Genomic DNA, 20,000 nt, shown 5'->3' with positions numbered 1-20,000 from the left:
ATGAGAAGCAATGCACTTAAGGCATTTTTGAAAGTATAAGGTATTGATTGGAATGAAAGCCATAAGGTCCATTTAATTATAGTATATAATATAATAAACATACAGTCTATTTTTCTACTGCTCTTTTGTGTTGCCTTGCCCTCTCCTATCCTCTCTTCTCCTCTGCCTCATGCATAGAGAATACATTGCATTTGATACATAACTTTTGTGGTTCTTAGCTGCTTTGTTTATTCATTTTTCTGACATTTGAAATTTAATTGACGTGTAGTTTTCCAGTACAAATTATGTGATGTGATAAATGACATTTTTTCATGTCTTTATCTTTGTAATGCTTCTATAAGTAATCCTTTTTAATTAACTGAAAAATATACAGTACGTTTGTACCTTTACGATATGTATACAGTGGAAGATGGTATAGTATAGATCCTTTGCATGGATCCATGTGGGTATGCCTTAATATTTGGTAATATTCTAGGCATACTCTTCACTCCGTTGTTCCTTTGCTCAAGTGTGTTGAAATGACGTCCTCTCCTCTCCTCTCCTCTCCTCTCCTCTCCTCTCCTCTCCTCTCCTCTCCTCTCCTCTCCTCTCCTCTCCTCTCCTCTCCTCTCCTCCCCCTCCCCTCCCCTCCCCTCCCCTCTCCTCTCTCAGGTGGCTCTGTGGGCTATAGCTTACTCTCTGATCATTCTAGTTTCTGTTACGGGGAATGTTACAGTAATATGGATTATCCTCGCTCATCGACGCATGAGAACTGTAACCAACTACTTCATAGTCAACCTGGCCTTCTCTGATGTCTCTATGGCAACCTTCAACACACTCTTCAACTTTGTCTACGCCCTTCATAATGACTGGTACTTTGGTTTGGGCTACTGTCGATTCCAGAACTTCTTTCCAATCACTGCCATGTTTTCTTCAATATACTCGATGGCCGCCATAGCTGTGGACAGGTAGGAAACAGTCTGTAGAAAGCCTGCTACACATTGTGTGAAGTCCATGATACACAATTTATTTGTTATTTGTTTGCATTTATTTGCATCATGCTCATAGTTATGACTGCTGATCGGTTCATCATGCAACACTGATTTTCTGCCCCATATTTTCATATTGAATTGTATTACGTAACAACAAAATTCCCACTCAGCAGTTCATATACTGTGCCAATAATGACAGGCTAAGGTGAGAACTGCCCAATTAGCAATGCATTAGCAATAACAGACAAAATGAATGTCAGAGCCTTCTGTCTTGAAGCAGCCTGCTGAGCAGTTAAAATCCAATTAATCTATTGATTTTGTCATGTAATGAATTGTACCAGGAGCTGTGGGTGGTGTGTGGGACCCATCTATCTTTGTTACTTGGATACCATAATAGGGAACACATTTTATTGATGTTGCTTGCAGGTTGCGTTTTGAGTGACACATGACGTGTGAGCTTGTAGGTCTGCTATTTTTTGCTGCATGTTCACCCCGAAATAGGGACACTAATGTGTTTAACTTAAGCAACATTTGAGCTGATGAATTTTAGAGGTGTGTCATTTGATTTGTGGGGCTATTATTTAAGGTGCACAGCACCCTCTTGTGAAATTCCCACCGAAGAAGTTGAGCAGATGACATGAGTAATGACCTCAACAGAAGCACCACCTGGTCAACATATCCTGAGGGGAGAAACTCAGAATCAAGTGGTAGTCAACAGATAGCCATGTCACATATTCATGTAGCATCATATCAGAATCAAGAGGTTGTCAACAACAGATAGCCATGTCACATGTTCATGTAGCGTCATATTAGAATCAAGTGGTAGCCTAGTCAACAACAGATAGTCATGTCACATGTTCATGTAGCATCATATTAGCAAGGATGATGCTGCCGGTTGGGTCTTCAGTTCACAGAGTCTTTTCCCTCTTTCAAAGCTCTGATTAGTCCGATGCTCATAACATTGTGATGAATGGCTTCACTATAGGCTCAGTCTGAAACCATGTTGTTATATTGGGTGGGGGATACAGTAATTGTCACAGGAGGGACCGTCTTCCCCTGCACTGTCACATCTGTACATATGGCAGACTCTGTGTGGATGCTACAGTGATGAATGCGACGTCTGTTTAGTCTTCAAGTCAAGTGTAAAACCTGCCTGCATTGCAGCAATTCCTCCTCATTAATTTTCAATTTGTGGCATCATTGGGTTATATGACTTGGGATTTCCATACTTGCCAAACATAAATAAATAATTAAATAAAACATATCAGAAGAAGGTTTTGGGATTTGCACATGGTGTGCTGCATAGGCCTAGCACAATTATTACATAATCGTCTCATCGCAATTATTTCAGATAATTGCAATTATTTTGCATAATCATCATAATCGTTTCCAAACCATTTTGAAAGGACACGTTGTTACATATCAGTCATTTCTTTGTTTATTTAAGTTATTTGAAATATCTGCCCTTGTGCAATTTTTGTTTGTGAAGCCTAAAAGACAAACAGAAATGTTATTTTCCAATGTTCAATGCCAAAAACATTAAATCCTTAATCGCAATTATTTGTGTGACAATTAATCGTCAAGTAAAATCTCATGATCGTGACATCCCTACGTGTGCATGATATCACATGGCCATTTAGTTTTATAAAGATTTGTGATTTTGCTTGTACGTTCACACTAGCTGCAAAATTAAATTATGTTAACCACGTGAAGCCTAGCATCCCTATTCTGGGGAAAACATTTGGCGAAAATTGCAGATCTCCAAGCTCCCTCTCAATACAGCGCAACACAACGAGTTGTGAACTTGTAGATCTGCTATTTTCGGCAAAGATTTATGGTGTAGAAATAAATGTTGCTAGAGGGAAAGGACGGGAACAAGTATAGACCAATGGGGAGCCCAGTCAACAAAGTATATCAGGTTTTAAGTTGTTAACGCGGAACTGAACATCAGAACATCGCACTAGGTGCATACTGTAATATATTGACATTGCAAATTTGTTCCAACTATCTGATTCTCATGCACTGTCCAAATAACTGATAATTTCCACAAAGTCAATAACCATTTACAGAACATGTAAGTTCTTTGGAAGCCACCTTTATAGCAGTAACAAAACAGTCTACAATGATAACTGTAAGAAAATGCCTATTCAATTTCTATTCATTCTGGTTCTATCAGTATTCTGCATTCTGTACTCTCAGCAGGGTCAGTGGTTCAAGCACAGAGGCATTGTACACCATACAATAAGTACAAATGATGAAATAATGTGCTATTCATGTGCTGCAGTCTGCATGATACAAGCCCAACTTGCACTTGTTCTTCTCTCTGCCTCTTAATACAGTCTTTGCTGGGGCTTTGTCTTACAGTGAACCAATATGATGGATGATAGAATAAATAATTCCTCTGAATCAACTCAACCCCATTATGATGTCTGTCTTGCATAAAATCAGTATATGCATAAAAAAAAAATCACAATCATAAATTCAGTTGGTGTGTCACATTTGCTGTCTCACACACACAATATGTAGGGAGGAAAGTAATGTCAGTCAAAGAATTATGTTCTCAGATAGGCTGGACTGATCTAGAAAGACGGAGGGAAAGAGAGTGGGGTCGGGGATGGAGACTGAAGGCTGATTTATACTTTTTCAAACAATCCCTTTTATCGGCCCACACGGTCTTTGGCCGAAGCATAAATTATCCTTGAAAAAGAAAGTGGCGAGAGAAAGAAGGAGGAGTGCTGTGCTCTTAACCACTTTAACCCTAGCGTCCCTATTTTGGACATGTCATAATAGTCTCACATTCAATGAAAATAGGAGATCTACAAGCTCACAATGTGTTGCAACACATCTCATGTTGTGAGCTTACTGGTTTTCAGCAAATAGATTTGGTTTAGAGGGATTAAAAGAGGGGGCCAGTGAATGAGCTCAACAGGAGGCTGAAACTCACAAAGAACCCATCCAAATGACGTTCATTCTGTTAAGATAGAGATTTCTGTTTTTGTTCACGTCCACGCACATACACGCGCACACACACACACACACACACACACACACACACACACACACACACACACACACACACACACACACACACACACACACACAGGATTTGGCTTACCACTGGTGTACTGTTTGTAAACATTTCACACCTTAACATACATTAATTCAACTTTTAGTGTAAATTCGTTGAACTAAAACTTTATAGTAATACTTTTGGGTCAGTGCGTGCGTGCGTGCGTGCGTGCGTGCTTGCTTGCGTGCGTGCGTGTGTGCGTGCGGGCCTGCCTGCCTGCCTGCCTGCCTGCCTGCCTGCCTGCCTGCCTGTCTGTCTGTCTGTCTGTCTGTCTGTCTGTCTGTCTGTCTGTCTGTCTGTCTGTCTGTCTGTCTGTCTGTCTGTCTGTCTGATACAGAAATAGCAATGTTGTCTTTTTATCTTTATGTAAATGATGGATGAATGGATGACTAGATTACCTTTCCTAATCTTCAAGTATTTTATCTTCAACAAGGCCATATCATATGATATTTGTAGGTTGTGTGGGTGGATGAGTGCTGCAAAGCCAAACAATATTTATGTTGAGCGATTTGAGACTACAGTAAGATTTCCTTTTCTCATAACTGTCAAAACAAGGATGAATCAAGGAAGACAAATCTGCTTTCTTACAATGTTCACAACTACTGTAATGAGGAGATCACTCAGATCTGTGTGAAAGATTGCATCTGGACTGTGACCGATATACCATTTTTTTCTTACAGGTACATGGCAATTATCCACCCTCTGAAACCCCGCCTCTCTTCCACCTCTACCAAGGTTGTTATTGGTCTAATCTGGGCTATAGCAGTCTCACTGGCTTTCCCTCAGTGCTACTACAGTGTGACCAGATTCTACTACCCCAGGACTGTGTGCATGGTTGACTGGCCAGATGATTATGGAGGAAAACATCAATTAACGTAAGTGAGATGCATAGCTATATAGCTATATTATATAGATATAGACAAACAGACACACAGACAGACAGACAGATAGATAGAATCTTATGATTATATGATTAGGACTGACATTTTCCTGCTTGACCAGTACATATATTTGTTAATTAACTCTCATCTACATGAGCATATACTGATATACATATACTTGATCAACTACTTAATCAGATGGACTGACACCTGTGCGCAATTATACAAGATGCATCTGTTGTTTAGCTACTCATTCTGCTCTTTTCCATTTCTCATATCTTCTGGTTCTTGTCATGTGTCCAGTACTGTACTGTGTATATTCTTGATATGCATCTGTTGTTTTCCTACTAATTCTGTTCTTTTCCATTTCTCACATCATCTGGTCACATCATGTGTCTAGTACTGTAAATTCTCTCTATATATGTGTGTAATACACTAGAACAGGGATCTTCAACGTTTTCAGACCAATGACCCCCTTAGCTGAGAGAGAGATGAAGCAGGGACCCCCACTATATATTGGATTCGTTAAATGTGTATTTTCAGACATTAATGACTTGACCTTTGGCTCTGTACTTGGTCAGCACCTTTTACCCTCTACACCAAACCTCTTCGGCGAAAATAGCCGATCTACAGTACAAGCTCACAGCGCATCGCAAACGCGTTGTGAGCTTATAGATTGGCTATTTTCGGCAAATGTTCCCCCCAGAATAGGGATGCTAGGGTTCAAGTGGTTAATGTAAAAAAGGTTCCATCACAAAGATTTGGTGGCCCCCCTGCAGTATCTCTGAGGACCCCTTGGGGGTCCCGGATCCCCTGTTGAAGACCTCTGCACTAGAACTTATGTGATACTGCCTGGTGTCATCTTGTTCTGCGCGTCCACGACTCAACTGAACCATCACTCACAACCCTTAGTTAGAGGGAGACTCTTTTAGGGCCTCATTGAGGGAATACATTCACAACACACATATTTTAAATATTTATTTATGTCCACATAAAAAGTACAAGAATGCCTTGTACAAAGGACATAAACACTGCCAGTGCAGTCAGATAATGGGAATACAGCCAGTTACAAACTGCATATAAGGCAGAACATTGTTACATTCAATAATGTTGCCATACTTGTCAAACACAGCAGACAACAATGATGGGTAAAGGAAACAACGCCTCCTCCAAATTGAGCGGCTTCCTATAATAGCTATAATGACCTCCTTTTAGAGAGGCCGGCCATTTGAAGGCCCTTCACAACCAACTTGTGCACGTGCCCTAGGCTACCAAAGATAAAAACCAAAAGTTTACATCTGTAGCCTATAGCTGTGAGATGGTCTGCTCTAGCTGATGATATTTTAGCACTTTGGTTAGGAAGGCTTCCTCTAAGCTGTAATCAAAAGTACAGCCGACCTCGAGAATTAACACCTCCCTATGGTTTTCATTAACAACAATGACATCAGAGGCGTTAGCCTCATTACACAAGCTAAACATGCTCGGCTTCACAGTAGAATGCTTATACAACATGATGGAGGACCTGAAAATAGAAGAGATATCTTTTGATATCAAATCCACTATTCTGTCATGCCTACTGATGTAGAGTCCCCTGTATACATGGCACCCATTTAAGATGTGCTATTTGTTCATGACCATGATATATACAGTGAGGAGCATGGTTGCCTGGAAACCTGAGTTAAGTTTAGATGGTAAAATCTGCAACCTCGCTTTCAGAGTAAAGACAACAATGCACTCGTCTAAGGCAACATCTTTGAACACAGAGTGAGAGACAGAATGGTCCGCAGCAGGGAGAATTCAGTCTTCCCTTGCCGTCTCAGCTCAGTTCAATGTTGCCGCTGCCTTTGCTGTTGTGCACACGCGCACACGCACACACACACACACACACACACACACACGCACGCGCGCGCGCGCGCGCGCGCGCGAACACACACAAACGCGAACACACACACGCGAACACACACACACACACACACACACACACACACACACACACACACACACACACACACACACACACACACACACACACACACACACACACACACACACACACACACACACACACACACACACACACAGTAAACTCCCCTTTTTCCTGTTTTAATTTAACTCTGAGAGTGTAAAACATTTTTTTTATCAATGAATGGGTGTGATCTATAGCAACTCTCTCTGTTTCTTTATAGTTACCAGTTGGCAGTGATATTGTTGATCTACCTACTCCCTCTACTGGTGATGATGGTGACCTACAGTTTGGTTGGACAAACACTGTGGGGGGGTCGCATTCCTGGGGAGGCAACCGACCATTATCATAACCAGATTACTTCTAAGAGAAAGGTTACACTGCACTGTTTTTACAGACAAAGATAATGAAGTCTGACCTGTACAGTAGCCTATGTGTCATCCTTGAGAATGTTAAGATGTATTCTGTTCTTCAATTTAAATAGAACTATACTGAGCTGAATTACACTCAAATAAGCTGAACCTTGCTCAACTGAATTGCACACACGTAATTGACAAAATGTTAACAGAGCTGTATTGAGATAAACTACATTTTATTTAGACTTTAATGCTCATGATAAAATGGTAACATTTCTTTCCAGCCGGCTTGTGTCTCAGAGGAGGGCTGTGGACACTTAAGAAACCCGCCTACCAGTGACATCATCTTTAGGCAGTTTTTTTTTTCAAACAAGATTTAAAATGTTTTATTTGGATTTTCATTAAAAAAAACAAAGAACAAGGGCTGCCTTACATTATAGCATGCTAACTTTCCAGGAATAGAAAGCGTACAGTTTCTATTAGCTTGGATTCCCCATAGATGATGTCACTGGTAGTAGGCAGGTTTCTGAATTGTCCACAGCCCTTAGCATGAGCATTAGTAAGGACTAATGATATGAAGATAGGTTGAAAATGGCTGAAGTCCTCCTTTAAGCTGAACTATTCTGGATGAAATTAAGCTGATCTGTATTGAAAAAAAAAGGGGGGGGGGTACAAATCTCAGACAACCTCTTTCTGGTACATCATACAGGTGGTTAAGATGATGGTTGTCGTGGTGATGACCTTTGCCCTGTGTTGGTTGCCCTATCACATCTACTTCATACTGGGGTCATTCAACAAAGACATTTATAAACAACACTACATTCAACAGGTCAGTATAGCACCGTGTCTTGTATGTTTTTGTCTGTAGTTGCCTGTTGTTACCTGTCTGTACTTACATTTGCTATTTCCTCCTCAGGTCTACCTGGCTATATTCTGGCTTGCTATGAGTTCTACCATGTACAACCCTATTATATACTGTTGTCTAAATCAAAGGTATGACATACATATTATTGTGACCGTGAAATCAGAACTCCAGCTCTTATTATTAATATTTTGGCTGTCATTGTCTAGGCTTCTGAGTGCTCTGTACACGTTTGTGCTATAACCTGAGGCAACCCAGTGCATCTGATATCACTAACTTAAAGTAGCTAAACAGCTATGTAGCTCGTTTTATTATCCCTGCTTCTATCACTCAGTGTACAAATGTCATTCACTTAACTTAACTTGACATCTGAAGATACAGGTGTAGTGTATGTTACTGAGGCTGACCTGGTTATCTGGATGTTGCGTGCGCTCACAAAATATACCGCAATATACCTTATTACATGGCTACTTATTAAATAAATGAATAAATTGACCCAAAAGTAACAACAAAACTAAGTATTTTCTTGCTTACGGCAATGAAAGTATTCCATAGGTATTGGGCTGGGCGGAGAAGTTCGCCTCGGAAAACAAATTAAAAACAAATTATGGAAGACTCTATATACCTCTTTAGGGCATCCTTATTTAGGCAAGTCGTGGGGAAAATAAATCAAAAGTTCAACTTTTTATTTAGTATTAGTACATAAAATTAACACAGAGGCTATTTTGCGTGGATATGAATACAGGTGTGGCTTGAAATTTATTTTGACTTGCCCTTTGATTGATTGATTGATTGAATACTTTGTTAGTCAGAAATGTAAACAGCACGAGGTACAGTCAGACATTTAGGCTAAAAGGATAACACAAAAAAGTCCTTGGGTGCTTGTTTCCATTGTGGTCCTATGGTGTGCCTTGGGCTCAAAAAGCTTGAGAACCACTGACCTAGTCTATATTCCTCTCTCTGTCCTGCTTCAGGTTCCGTGCTGGGTTCCGTCGCGCATTCAGGTTTTGTCCCTTCATTAGAGTGTCAGAAGAGGACAAGATGGAACTGCAATACACACACACCTTCAGAGTCACTATGACACGCAGTATCCGCGCTGACAGTACGAAAACACACATACCCACCAACACGTACGACAAAACCCTCCACACGCACACACCGCTCACCACTCAGCTGAGCACACAGAGTGACACACACACGCCACTCAACATGTACACACCCTTAAACGCACAAAATACAGACAAGACACATGCTGTGGAGAAGCAGGTGGACATCAAATCCCAGACGGCCAAACTTATTATTGAACACGACCGTTGACATCTAAATGGATTTGGCTGCTATCAGTCCAAGCCAGGTTGTGTGGTTTCACTACAACCAATCAAATCTCGTCATGGTTTTGGTGTAGCCAATAAGAGGATGTACAGCATTTACAACACTGGATCGGGACTGATAAAAGTAACAACCGTTTAGAAGACAGAGCCAGAGTTCAGCCAAACCAAACTGTCACCATTTATGACTCAGTGTCAATGTCTGCTATCCAGAACCTACAGTATGTCAATGAAACAAAGACAGTGGTGTCATTCAATACAAAAAAACTGATAAGAATCATTCATCTACAGATGAAATAACTTCAGTGGTTACCCCATGTGAGCTGGGCCACAAATGACAGACATACTGTCATTATCATTTATGAACATAGTGTTTCCTGGTAATGGGAAAGTGGTAATCATGAAGACAAAGGAAGATTCTATCTACTGTATCCTTCATGCCTAACTCAGTCTCCTCCTTTATTAATTCCTTGATCATTTGTGTCATTCCTTCCCGGACATTATTGGTGTTTTGGTTTCCCAATTCCCCACTATCTATCCATTGGGCCCATTCACTCTACTTCCTTCATCCCTTCCTCTCTTCCTCTCTCTCTTTTTAGGAGGGCAGCTATGAATTGTGGGTATTGTAGTTAAGTAGGAGAATCATGAACTGTGGGTACTGTTTTCCCAGGAAGACAGTCCCATGGCAGCACCAAGCCTTACTGTACAATCCGTTTCTGTGTGTCTTCTTTCAGCACTGGACATTCTAATCACAAACTTTCAGAGAGTTATTTCATTCTATTTTGCATTTGAAGGAGCCAAATGACCCAAATGTCCAATTTCCTTGAAATGTTTTTGTTGGAATCTTCATTATATTGGTTCCTCAGTTTACGTAACAACTGTATGCAGCACTGTGGAAAAAAACAACACATTTCTTTGTACAAATTGTGGTAAAATATTAATTGCAACTTATCTCTTCTAGCTATGGTTCGCCAGCCCAAAGCCATTTTCTCCATAATAGCGCCTTTATTGGAAGCACTTTCATGTACTGTATAGCTGACAACACAAACAGGTTATTTCGTCAGTATCCTTTCGATTTGGTTGCCCCTAAACTGCTGTATTGTGTATTTATTTAGCTGTCATTTACCTGTTAAGTTCAAGCTTTTATGTGGTATTGGGCAGAATAATTAATAGATCAAATCCCTTCTTGCTGGGCTAATAGTTCGCAAGTTGTCTGCTTCCATAGAAAGGAAATTATTCTCGAGAACTGAAAGTCCTATTTTTCACCAGATCTGTTTCATTGCTCTGCTGCTGTGAATGTTAAGAAAGATGTCTCACTTTTTCACCTGTAGGTTCTCAAATAGTGAAGTAAAAAGTCTGGCTTTATAGAAACTTATACAACTGGTTCCATAAGATTACACATTTATGACTGACAGTTATTCAATTGAACTTAATGTCAGAGATTTCACTGGGTTCCATACTATTTTAATGAAATATAAATGTTAATCTTATCTGTTGTTATCAACACAATGGTTGTTTGTAATATGTACAGAAATATTTGTTCCAAGGATAATATATTACTCATATATTGTGCTTTCATTTGTTCTTACTGTATATTGTGACTTCACATCTTCCTATACAATGGACTTTTTTATACTTAGTGTTGTACAGTAGATTCAAATTCAAGAAACACACTGCTCACTAGATACTGTAAGTCAGATGTGAAAATTCAACATTTCAATCTTGTTCAGGTATATATACACAAAATAGCCTGATGTAGTGGTATATTGTTGTAGACAAAAGTGTGACTTGTATAATGGTTAATGTGTAAAGTAGGATCACACAGCTGTAAATACTATGCCTACCCCGTCACAACTATGCTTAAATTTATAGTCCTTCATACAATGGTGTACTGTAGATGGAGCATACATTAAGTATTAATGCTCCAGAACAATGTGCCGCTGTCAGAAAATCTCACCTTGATCGGATACATTATTATTCTAGTGTTTACTCCCTGAAACAAACACTTCTTTCCCCTTCCTCACTGCATTTATTATATTGCTTGCTCTAAAGTACATACAGTGGAATGGTGACATCTGTGTATTTGCTATCTACTCAAGCAGTGGATTGATCATTTGTAACCTGAACTTATTGAGTTGCAAATAAAACAAATCATATAAAATTGTCACGGTTGGTGTTTGTGCGGCTCTGCCTACCAACAAAGTGAGCCGTGAAAGCCATGATTCTTCTGATACCATCCTAGAGTCATTATTGTGAGAGGGGTGTAAGTTGTAGATGAACCAGGTGTTGGGCCATCTTTGAGCTATGTTACATGAGTTTAACACAGTAGTTTTTGCAGTTTAACCACTTAAACCCTATTTTGTAGCTTACACCGCCATACAACGTTTTTTTTCTAGATATGTGTTAATTTCATCTTAATCTTGAACAAGTTGATTGTAAACCCTCTGGCTTGTAACTTTTAACCTCATGAACTCTAGCATGCAGCCCTATTCTGGGCCAGCCATAATAGAAAAACATACACCAAAAAAAGCAAGTTGTGACATGTTGTGAGCTTGTAGATTGTTATTTTCGGTGAAAAGATTTGGTGTAGAGGGAAAAAGGAGGGGACCAAGTATTGACCCCGGTCAATGAAGTACTGTATATAGGGTGGTTTAAGTGGTTAAAAACAAAGAATGCAAAAAGAGGATAGTGAAGCTTTTGGATGGTTTCAGTTGCTCAATTACTGAAGGCTACAAATATTCTTTACCCTGTGGGTGAAAAAAAATCCCAATGAATATAATTGTACACCATGATATGGTCCAAACAAAGTCCAAATAAGAACGTCATTTGAATTGAAACACAGTTGTTTTTATTAAGTGATTGATTGACAGGTTGTGAACAGAAACACAAGTTGAGGAAACTGACTAGGATGGAAAAGAGACCATTGCTAGTAGCCTATAGAAGGTTTCATCTTTGCTGTGCTAAAAAGTTTTATTCAATAGCCAGAATTTGACCCAGTGCAGCCAAACACCATCACCATGGTAACACAGAAAAAAAAGAATCTCTACACTGTATCCGACATGAGCAGCACAGGGATTACCATAAACCCTAAATAACTTCTGCTTCATCAGTCACAAATGATAACGCTTCTCTTCTAAATGGGTGCAGTATCTTCAAGTTTGACCAAATTCTAGAATAGATTCCAATAAACACAGGAACAACAATAATAAAATACATTTTATCTGAGGTACTGTCGCTACTTGATTTGCAGATTTTCATGAATTTTACCCCTGGTCGTTTCCGTTTTACGGGCATATATAGGCTTACTGTATGTATGAGGTTGTATGAAGGAGTGCATCTCACTGGGTAAGTATAGAATGAGCTTTTAAAACATTTTTTGTCAAATTGTTATTATTCCCTTTAAGCGTTACACTACTGAAATGTTCTCACTGGAGCCATATACAGTATATTTCATCTCACTGGCATGTATGTTATAGCTTCAATTTGTGATTTATAATCACCAACAAATAACTGCTGAATCTATGCCGAGTGATGTTAAGAATGCTGCCACATAGTAATGCTATGGAAGGCATTGCTACATATCTGTGGCTATGGTTCAACCAAACGTTGTATACAAATGGCTCTGATTGCTAAGAATGATTAATTCTAATGAGTAAAATATAGGTGGTATTTGGACTTTGGACATAGATAGTGTTTTACAGTACACCAAAGTAGTAGAGTAAAATTAAATGTAACACTGAATCTTAACATTCAGCAAGCAAGTCACTATGCATGGCTTTCCACACAGATGTTCCTGTGGAAGAAGTCTCTCTTATCAACCTGCTGATAAATGATTGTTCGATCCCTGAGAGGAATAGCTTTGTACATCCTCCAGTGCAGGACAGATACAGGGTGAGAGAGACATGGCTACAACTGTATACATCATTATTGCAGAAACAGTAACATTCACCCAGTACAAAAATAAAATAAAATAAATAGCAAAATTCCATATATCATAATGTATTATGCCTGGGCGAGAGATTATAAACTTTAAAGAAAAAGTATTCCCTTTTATTCTCATTGGTTATTTGTTTTCTTATTATCTGACACAGCAGAGCAGACTTTGTCAATGACTCTCGTCTAAAGCAGCTTTAAAATGTCCTTTCAGCAATTACATATTTTGCTAGGAACTAAATCATTCATCTCATTGTTCCATGCCTTGTTGAACGGGACTGCACTTGAGAACAACCAAATGCGCTTCCAACTTTCATTTGCAATTATATTATGATGACATTGGATATACAGTGTATTTGTACATCAGATCAATAGTCTGATAAATACCACAGTTTTGTTTTCTGAGCTAATTTAACTCTGAGAGTATACAAACTGAGTTCCATTTGTAAACTCTCAGTGTAACAAATGGATAAATTAACACTGAGGATTTGAATGTGTAGTGCTATAATGCTCCCCAGCAGTTGGATCAACATTTGGATCCTTTGGGTGGTGAAGATATAAACTACGGTGGGGAGCATTACAGGAGTGTGTGAACTCTTCATGATTATTTATTTTTGGTTTGTTCTGTACCTGCTCAGTGTGCAAGTTATATCTCTGTATGCTTAATCTTAGTGAATGCAGACAAACCGTGCAAAATCTTAAAAGTTACTGGTTTGTGTTAAAATGGCAAATTACATCTAAAACATAGTGCTTGAGTGTATTATGTCACAAGAAGGACAAAGCAGTCTCTCTCCATCTCTGCCATGTGTACACTGGCTGAAGCAGCTATTGGAGTGTGATCAGTTTCAAGCTGTGCTCGATTTCATTGTGGAAGGTAGGGTAGGAGAGGAGAGGAGAGGAGAGGAGAGGAGAGGAGAGGAGAGGAGAAGAGAAGAGAAGAGAAGAGAAGAGAAGAGAAGAGAAGAGAAGAGAAGAGAAGAGAAGAGAAGAGAAGAGAAGAGAAGAGAAGAGAAGAGAAGAGAAGAGAAGAGAAGAGAAGAGAAGAGAAGAGAAGAGAAGAGAAGAGAAGAGAATGGTGGACCCAATGGAGGAGGGCAGGAGATTACAAAGAACAACCGGGAGGTGTACAGGACCACAGCAGAGAAAGACAACAGAGGTGTAGTTTAGCTACTGTTAAGCTGTTGAGCAGCGAGCTCCTCTCTCATCCGACAGCCAACAGCTGTGATGAGAGCAGCCCCCTTCCCACTCCCATCCTCTGACAGCAGGAAGGTGACGTTACACTGAGGGGCCAGCTCCTTCACTGCCTCATTCATGACCTTGGCGAAACTAGGGAGAGAGAGACAAAGTGTGAGTAAAGTGATAGACTGTCTGGAACATCACCTTGAAACAACAAGCAACAAACAACAGACAGAGACATTAGAAGCCATAACTGGAGAAAGTAAACAATCTGGAGTGAGAGTTTACTGTGTTTACTGAGCGGTGAAACTGTCAAAGGAAAAGAGAAACACAAAATCTCATAAATAGTGAATGTGTTTTTGTATGAGTGGGTTAGGATTCAGGTAGAGATTAGAACAGTGAGGCTTAGTTGTTTGGAATTCCAATTCCATATTGTCCTCTTCTAACTGTTCGGTAATGCATTACACTGGTGAAGTCTTTGTATATTTGTCTTTTGTGTTGTTTATGCAAATGTTTATGTGTCTCCAAACTCTCTCTATGCAAGTGTACGCACTGTTAATGTTTCATAGTTTGCCCAATCTTTGTCACACAGTAAAAACCTGTGTGTTCATTTAACGCCGAGATTGTACAACTGGGACCAAAGTGTACCAATGGGACCAAAGAGTGTGCAAATAGGCCCAAATGGACCACTAGATCTGTACCAATGGGACCAAAGAGTGTGCAAATAGGCCCAAATGGGCCTCTAGCTCTGTACACAATTCAATTCAAAGGGCTTTATTGGCATGAGAAAACATACGTTTACATTGCCAAAGCAAAAAGCACAATACAACAATACAGCAATATATGTACACTCTCAGCGTTAAATTACCACTCAGGAGTTTACAGTGCAGTGAAATGTAGTGCTGTGCGAGGGATTGCTAATGAATGCTACTCACTGTGGGTGCAGCTTGTACAGTGTTCCATCAACTCCTACAGTGACGTCCATATGCTCCAGTCCACGGTTCTCTCTGATCTTATCAACCACAGCCGCCATTCCTGCCCCACATATCTGTGCTGCACGACGTGACACAGCTCCACATACCTAATAACAATAATGATAATAATAAAAACCTTAATAATACCATATGATCTAAAGCTGTAATCCGTAACTTTCATGTCCTACCCGAGACCTGACCCCGGGTCGCCCACGCAAGCGCAGAAATTTCCTATCGGAGTTAATACAGTTTGGGCGGATGATATATTGCATTTTGAGCTTCATGCAGTACCACTTGTCAACCAGTAGAGGTCCTACCTGACCACAGGATATAAACTTGTAAATCAAGAGCAGGTAGACAAACTACAACCACTGCAGTTGTGTTAGATATATTGTATTAAAATACATTTCTCTAACATACACATTGGTCGAAATAACAGTTTATTCACAAAAGAATGTTATGGATTACAGATTTAACAGTCCATTTCTACCATACAGTTGAACAATAGGACATGAATTTGCGTTTACACAGTTTATCACATCTCTGTTATGTTATCTCATAAATAGCTCCACTCACACAAGCTCTCGTCACAAGACGAAGCTGACAAAAAGGCGTTGTATTTCTCAGTCACAATAAACTGAAAACCACGAAACTGCTGCTCTGTGCCCTATTATGCTCAGACAGGGAAGTGAACTGAACAAAGCCTTTTGTTCACAAATATTGGTTTTGTTGCTTAACAACTCAAAAGTAAGGGTCAGACGTGCTTATTGTTTGAGTCACAACTTGAATGCACAGAGTTTAACTTGTCACTGATTAAATAGGGAAAATAAACCTCACATTTTAGGGATAGAAATAGCATAGCATTTAGCATATTCGACACTGCTCACTTTTAAACTGGTTTGCAATCATTTCTGTCTACATTGTAGATACACAGCAGCATGTTTTGTCATGACTAGAAGGACAATGAATTGAAAAGATGGATTTAATTTTCCCTGTGCTTCTTTATACGGATCATTTTTTTAAATGATTACTCGGATGCTTACTGCTGGTCTCAGGAATGCTGATCTATCCAGGTTAGAAAATAACAGCACCAACAACTTAACAACACGTGACCTGTGCTCTCCAGATGCTTTAATCTGTCGCTGTCCACTATTTCTCTTACCTGTTTGACTATGATACTGTCATCACAGGTGCTGTCCAGTCCCAGGTGCTGCAGAATGGATCTGACCTGCAGTAGAGCCAGACGATCACTAGGGGGAGACAAATACATGCAGATATAGTTAGTTGCAGTCACAGGATTAGAGAATAGCACCATGGGAAGTTTAACATTAGCAGTAAAATAACCTGAGATGTTTGTTGATACTCCAGAATTTTGAGTGATTTGAGTTAAATGTATTGTCTATTAGACATGCGTGTATGTGTGTGTGTGCGCACGCACGCACACACACACACACACACACACACACACACACACACACACACACACACACACACACACACACACACACACACACACACACACACGATGACCTGTTCCTACCTCTCTATCTGTGAGAGGTACTTTGTCTCAAAGATGCCTCTGGTCTTCAGTGTTTCGGAGATCTGACCTCTGAACAGGAAGCCTTTCTTGGTCAGATCAATCAGGATGTTCCTCACAATTTCACCAAGATACATCCCACTGCACATCTTCTCAAATCTGTAACACACACACACACACACACACACACACACACACACACACACACACACACACACACACACACACACACACACACACACACACACACACACACACACACACACACACACACACACACACACACACACAAATCAGATGGGGTTTAATCGATTCAATAACAAGGACACATTCAGTGAATCGTCTAGATTTGACTTGCAGTACAATATGTGTGCTTGTGTGTGTCTAGGCCTTGTGATGTACTGTAATTATTAAAGATAATTAATCGATGGGGAGAATTTTTTATTCCTGCAGCACAAGGAATGGGATTAAAAAAAGATTTGCCCTGCATTGCGCTCACATTATTGTCTATGTTCTATCGTGTATGTATTGTGTTGGAATGTGAGATTTTGTGTGTGTGTGTGTGTGTGTGTGTGTGTGTGTGTGTGTGTGTGTGTGTGTGTAAGTGTGTGTGTGTGTGTGTATACTTGTGAGGACCAAATGTCCCCAAAAGTATAGTAGAATTTGAGAAATAGACAGTGTGCGTGCGTGCGTGCGTGCGTGCGTGCGTGCGTGCGTGCGTGCGTGCGTGCGTGCGTGCGTGCGTGCGTGCGTGCGTGCGTGTGTGCGTGCGTGTCTGTGTGTGTGTGTGTGTGTGTATGTGTGTGTGTTCATCAAACCACTATTTCTCAACAGGAGTGTATGTTCGTGTGTCTTTATATAACTCTCTCTAGGACGTACGTGCCTGTGTGTCAGTGTCTAACCTCTGTTTGCCTGGGTTCAGGGAGAAGTCGTCCACAGTGCGGTCGTACTCTGTCCTGATATCATCAAGGCAGCCATTGTCTCCGAACGCCCCCCACTCCATGTTGACGCACATCCGCCCCTCGTCTCCCTCAATCAGCTCAATGTTCCTCATCTCCTCCATGTAACACGCATTACTGCCAGTGCCTGCACGATAGGTAGATATCATACTGTAATGCTTGAACACTATACCAGTGGTTCTCAAACTTTTTCATGTCAAGGACCCCCAAAATGATATATGTATTTCGCTGCGGACCCCCCATCTCAAAAATATTTTGTGCCAGGGATTTAAAAAAAGAAATGCAGATCTACAAGCCAAAGTATAAAATAGAGGTTAAAGTGGTTAAAATGATTGTGATGCCATATTAACTAATTTGGCTGGGGACCCCCTGGTACCCCCCCCAAGGACCCCTGGGGGTCTCCGGACCCCACTTTGAGAACCAAAGTATATTGCACAACCATTGCACAACCAAGCACCACATGTCATTTCTATCAAGAGTTACATGGTGAAGGTGTTATGCTACACAAAGTATTCATTATAATATCTCATTTGAATTAACTGTATTGCATTGTATGCACAGTTTTGTTTACATGCATGCTTTGATTGGTAACAAGACCCCAATCCCAACGTTTGTGATATTCACAGAGAACTTGTATAAAGTGAATTGACCATACAATGATTTAAGTGAAAATAGAATAAAAACAGACAGATAGCAACACAGTCCATGTCAATCCAGTTGTCTTGAGATGCATTTTTATGAACAAACAGCAAACTGTCATGGAGGAAATGAAAGCTCACCTGCAATGAGTCCAACCTCACAGGTGGGCTCTTCGTAGGCACAGGTCATCAAGGTTCCCACGGTGTCGTTGACGACAGCAACCACATCCAGATCAAACTCCTAAAGAGACAAAGTCACACTCTGAGTATTAGTTAGTATTAGACATTGGCCGTTTAGTTTTATCATGTGGCTAATGCTCTTACCCAGATACTGTAAATATCATATATTGTTTTTTAATATATCAATGAATCAACGTGAACATTTTTCAAATCCAGTTTTTACAATAGACTTCATTGATTTATCCGATTAACCTATTTTATACTTTGTCGTACAAACAAACAAAAATAGCTGATCTAAAAAATATAAAAGCTCACAATGCGTTTCTGAGAAAGCAACCATGCAAACTTAGGTTGGTCTGAACTCTGAACTTGGCATGCCCAAATTAGATTAAATTCCATTAGATAAATGATGGCTGTTAAGTCATAATCCTGCTAATGCCCTCACGTATAGAAGACAATGAGGGAACAAGTCTCCTTCTCTTTTGTGTATCCTACCTCTCTCCTCTTGATAGCCTCTCTCAGGAGTCCAACCACATCTTCTCCCTCACAGTCTGTCGCCTTGAAGCCCTTAGTCCATGTCACCAGGATACCCTACACACACACACACACACACACACACACACACACACACACACACACACACACACACACACACACACACACACACACACACACACACACACACACACACACACACACACACACAAGATGTAAGTACAACAGTAAATTAATGTAAAAATAACATGCAGGAGTTCCTACTGAATTCACCATAGATAGATGGATGCTTTATTAGTCCTTGCAGAAATTAATTTTGCGCCAAACAGCCACCAGGACACAAAAATCACAACACATAAATACACAATACATAGACAGTTCACACAATACATAAAATCTATTAACCTGGCAATACTACATTCTCACTAGCGGCGACCAAGCTTGGACAGCTACATTGCTGCTGAGTTGCCGTTAAAGCGTTTCTCAAGCCACACTGCATAAATGAAAAGGGTTAAATAGCACAGTAAACCGGTTAACGGCAAGACTGAGTTTGACTTCCTTTTATGAATGGAGCAGGAATTGTGGGGAGAGATATGGGGAGTGGATATGGTGTAACAACAACATGATTGATTGACACTTCATTGCGTCATTGGAGCACTGGAAAAAGTTGCGGCGAG

The 20,000-nt window shown here is 40.2% G+C and overlaps 2 protein-coding genes across 2 annotated transcripts in view; one reads left to right on the top strand and one right to left on the bottom strand.

Moving 5' to 3' along the window:
- Nucleotides 1-11,449, top strand: part of tacr2 (tachykinin receptor 2) — a 13,497-nt gene extending 2,048 nt beyond the window's left edge. Inside the window, exons 3-8 of the mRNA XM_084064097.1 lie at nt 652-947; nt 4,722-4,916; nt 7,109-7,259; nt 7,951-8,070; nt 8,158-8,234; nt 9,078-11,449. Coding sequence (XP_083920223.1) covers nt 652-947; nt 4,722-4,916; nt 7,109-7,259; nt 7,951-8,070; nt 8,158-8,234; nt 9,078-9,420 — 1,182 coding nt within the window. The 3' untranslated portion in view covers nt 9,421-11,449. The remainder of the gene's footprint in view (nt 1-651; nt 948-4,721; nt 4,917-7,108; nt 7,260-7,950; nt 8,071-8,157; nt 8,235-9,077) is intronic.
- An 813-nt stretch (nt 11,450-12,262) lies between these two features.
- Nucleotides 12,263-20,000, bottom strand: part of LOC311051100 (hexokinase-1-like) — a 29,418-nt gene continuing 21,680 nt past the window's right edge. The window contains exons 15-21 of the mRNA XM_084065494.1: nt 19,324-19,419; nt 18,790-18,889; nt 17,954-18,137; nt 17,055-17,210; nt 16,677-16,764; nt 15,476-15,621; nt 12,263-14,690 (exon numbers count right to left, since the gene is read on the bottom strand). Coding sequence (XP_083921620.1) covers nt 14,528-14,690; nt 15,476-15,621; nt 16,677-16,764; nt 17,055-17,210; nt 17,954-18,137; nt 18,790-18,889; nt 19,324-19,419 — 933 coding nt within the window. The 3' untranslated portion in view covers nt 12,263-14,527. The remainder of the gene's footprint in view (nt 14,691-15,475; nt 15,622-16,676; nt 16,765-17,054; nt 17,211-17,953; nt 18,138-18,789; nt 18,890-19,323; nt 19,420-20,000) is intronic.

The sequence above is a fragment of the Gymnoscopelus microlampas genome (genome assembly GCF_963454915.1).
Source record: "Gymnoscopelus microlampas genome assembly, chromosome: 1".
Taxonomy (NCBI): Eukaryota; Metazoa; Chordata; class Actinopteri; order Myctophiformes; family Myctophidae; genus Gymnoscopelus; species Gymnoscopelus microlampas.
This window is presented reverse-complemented; position numbering and strand designations above follow the sequence as displayed.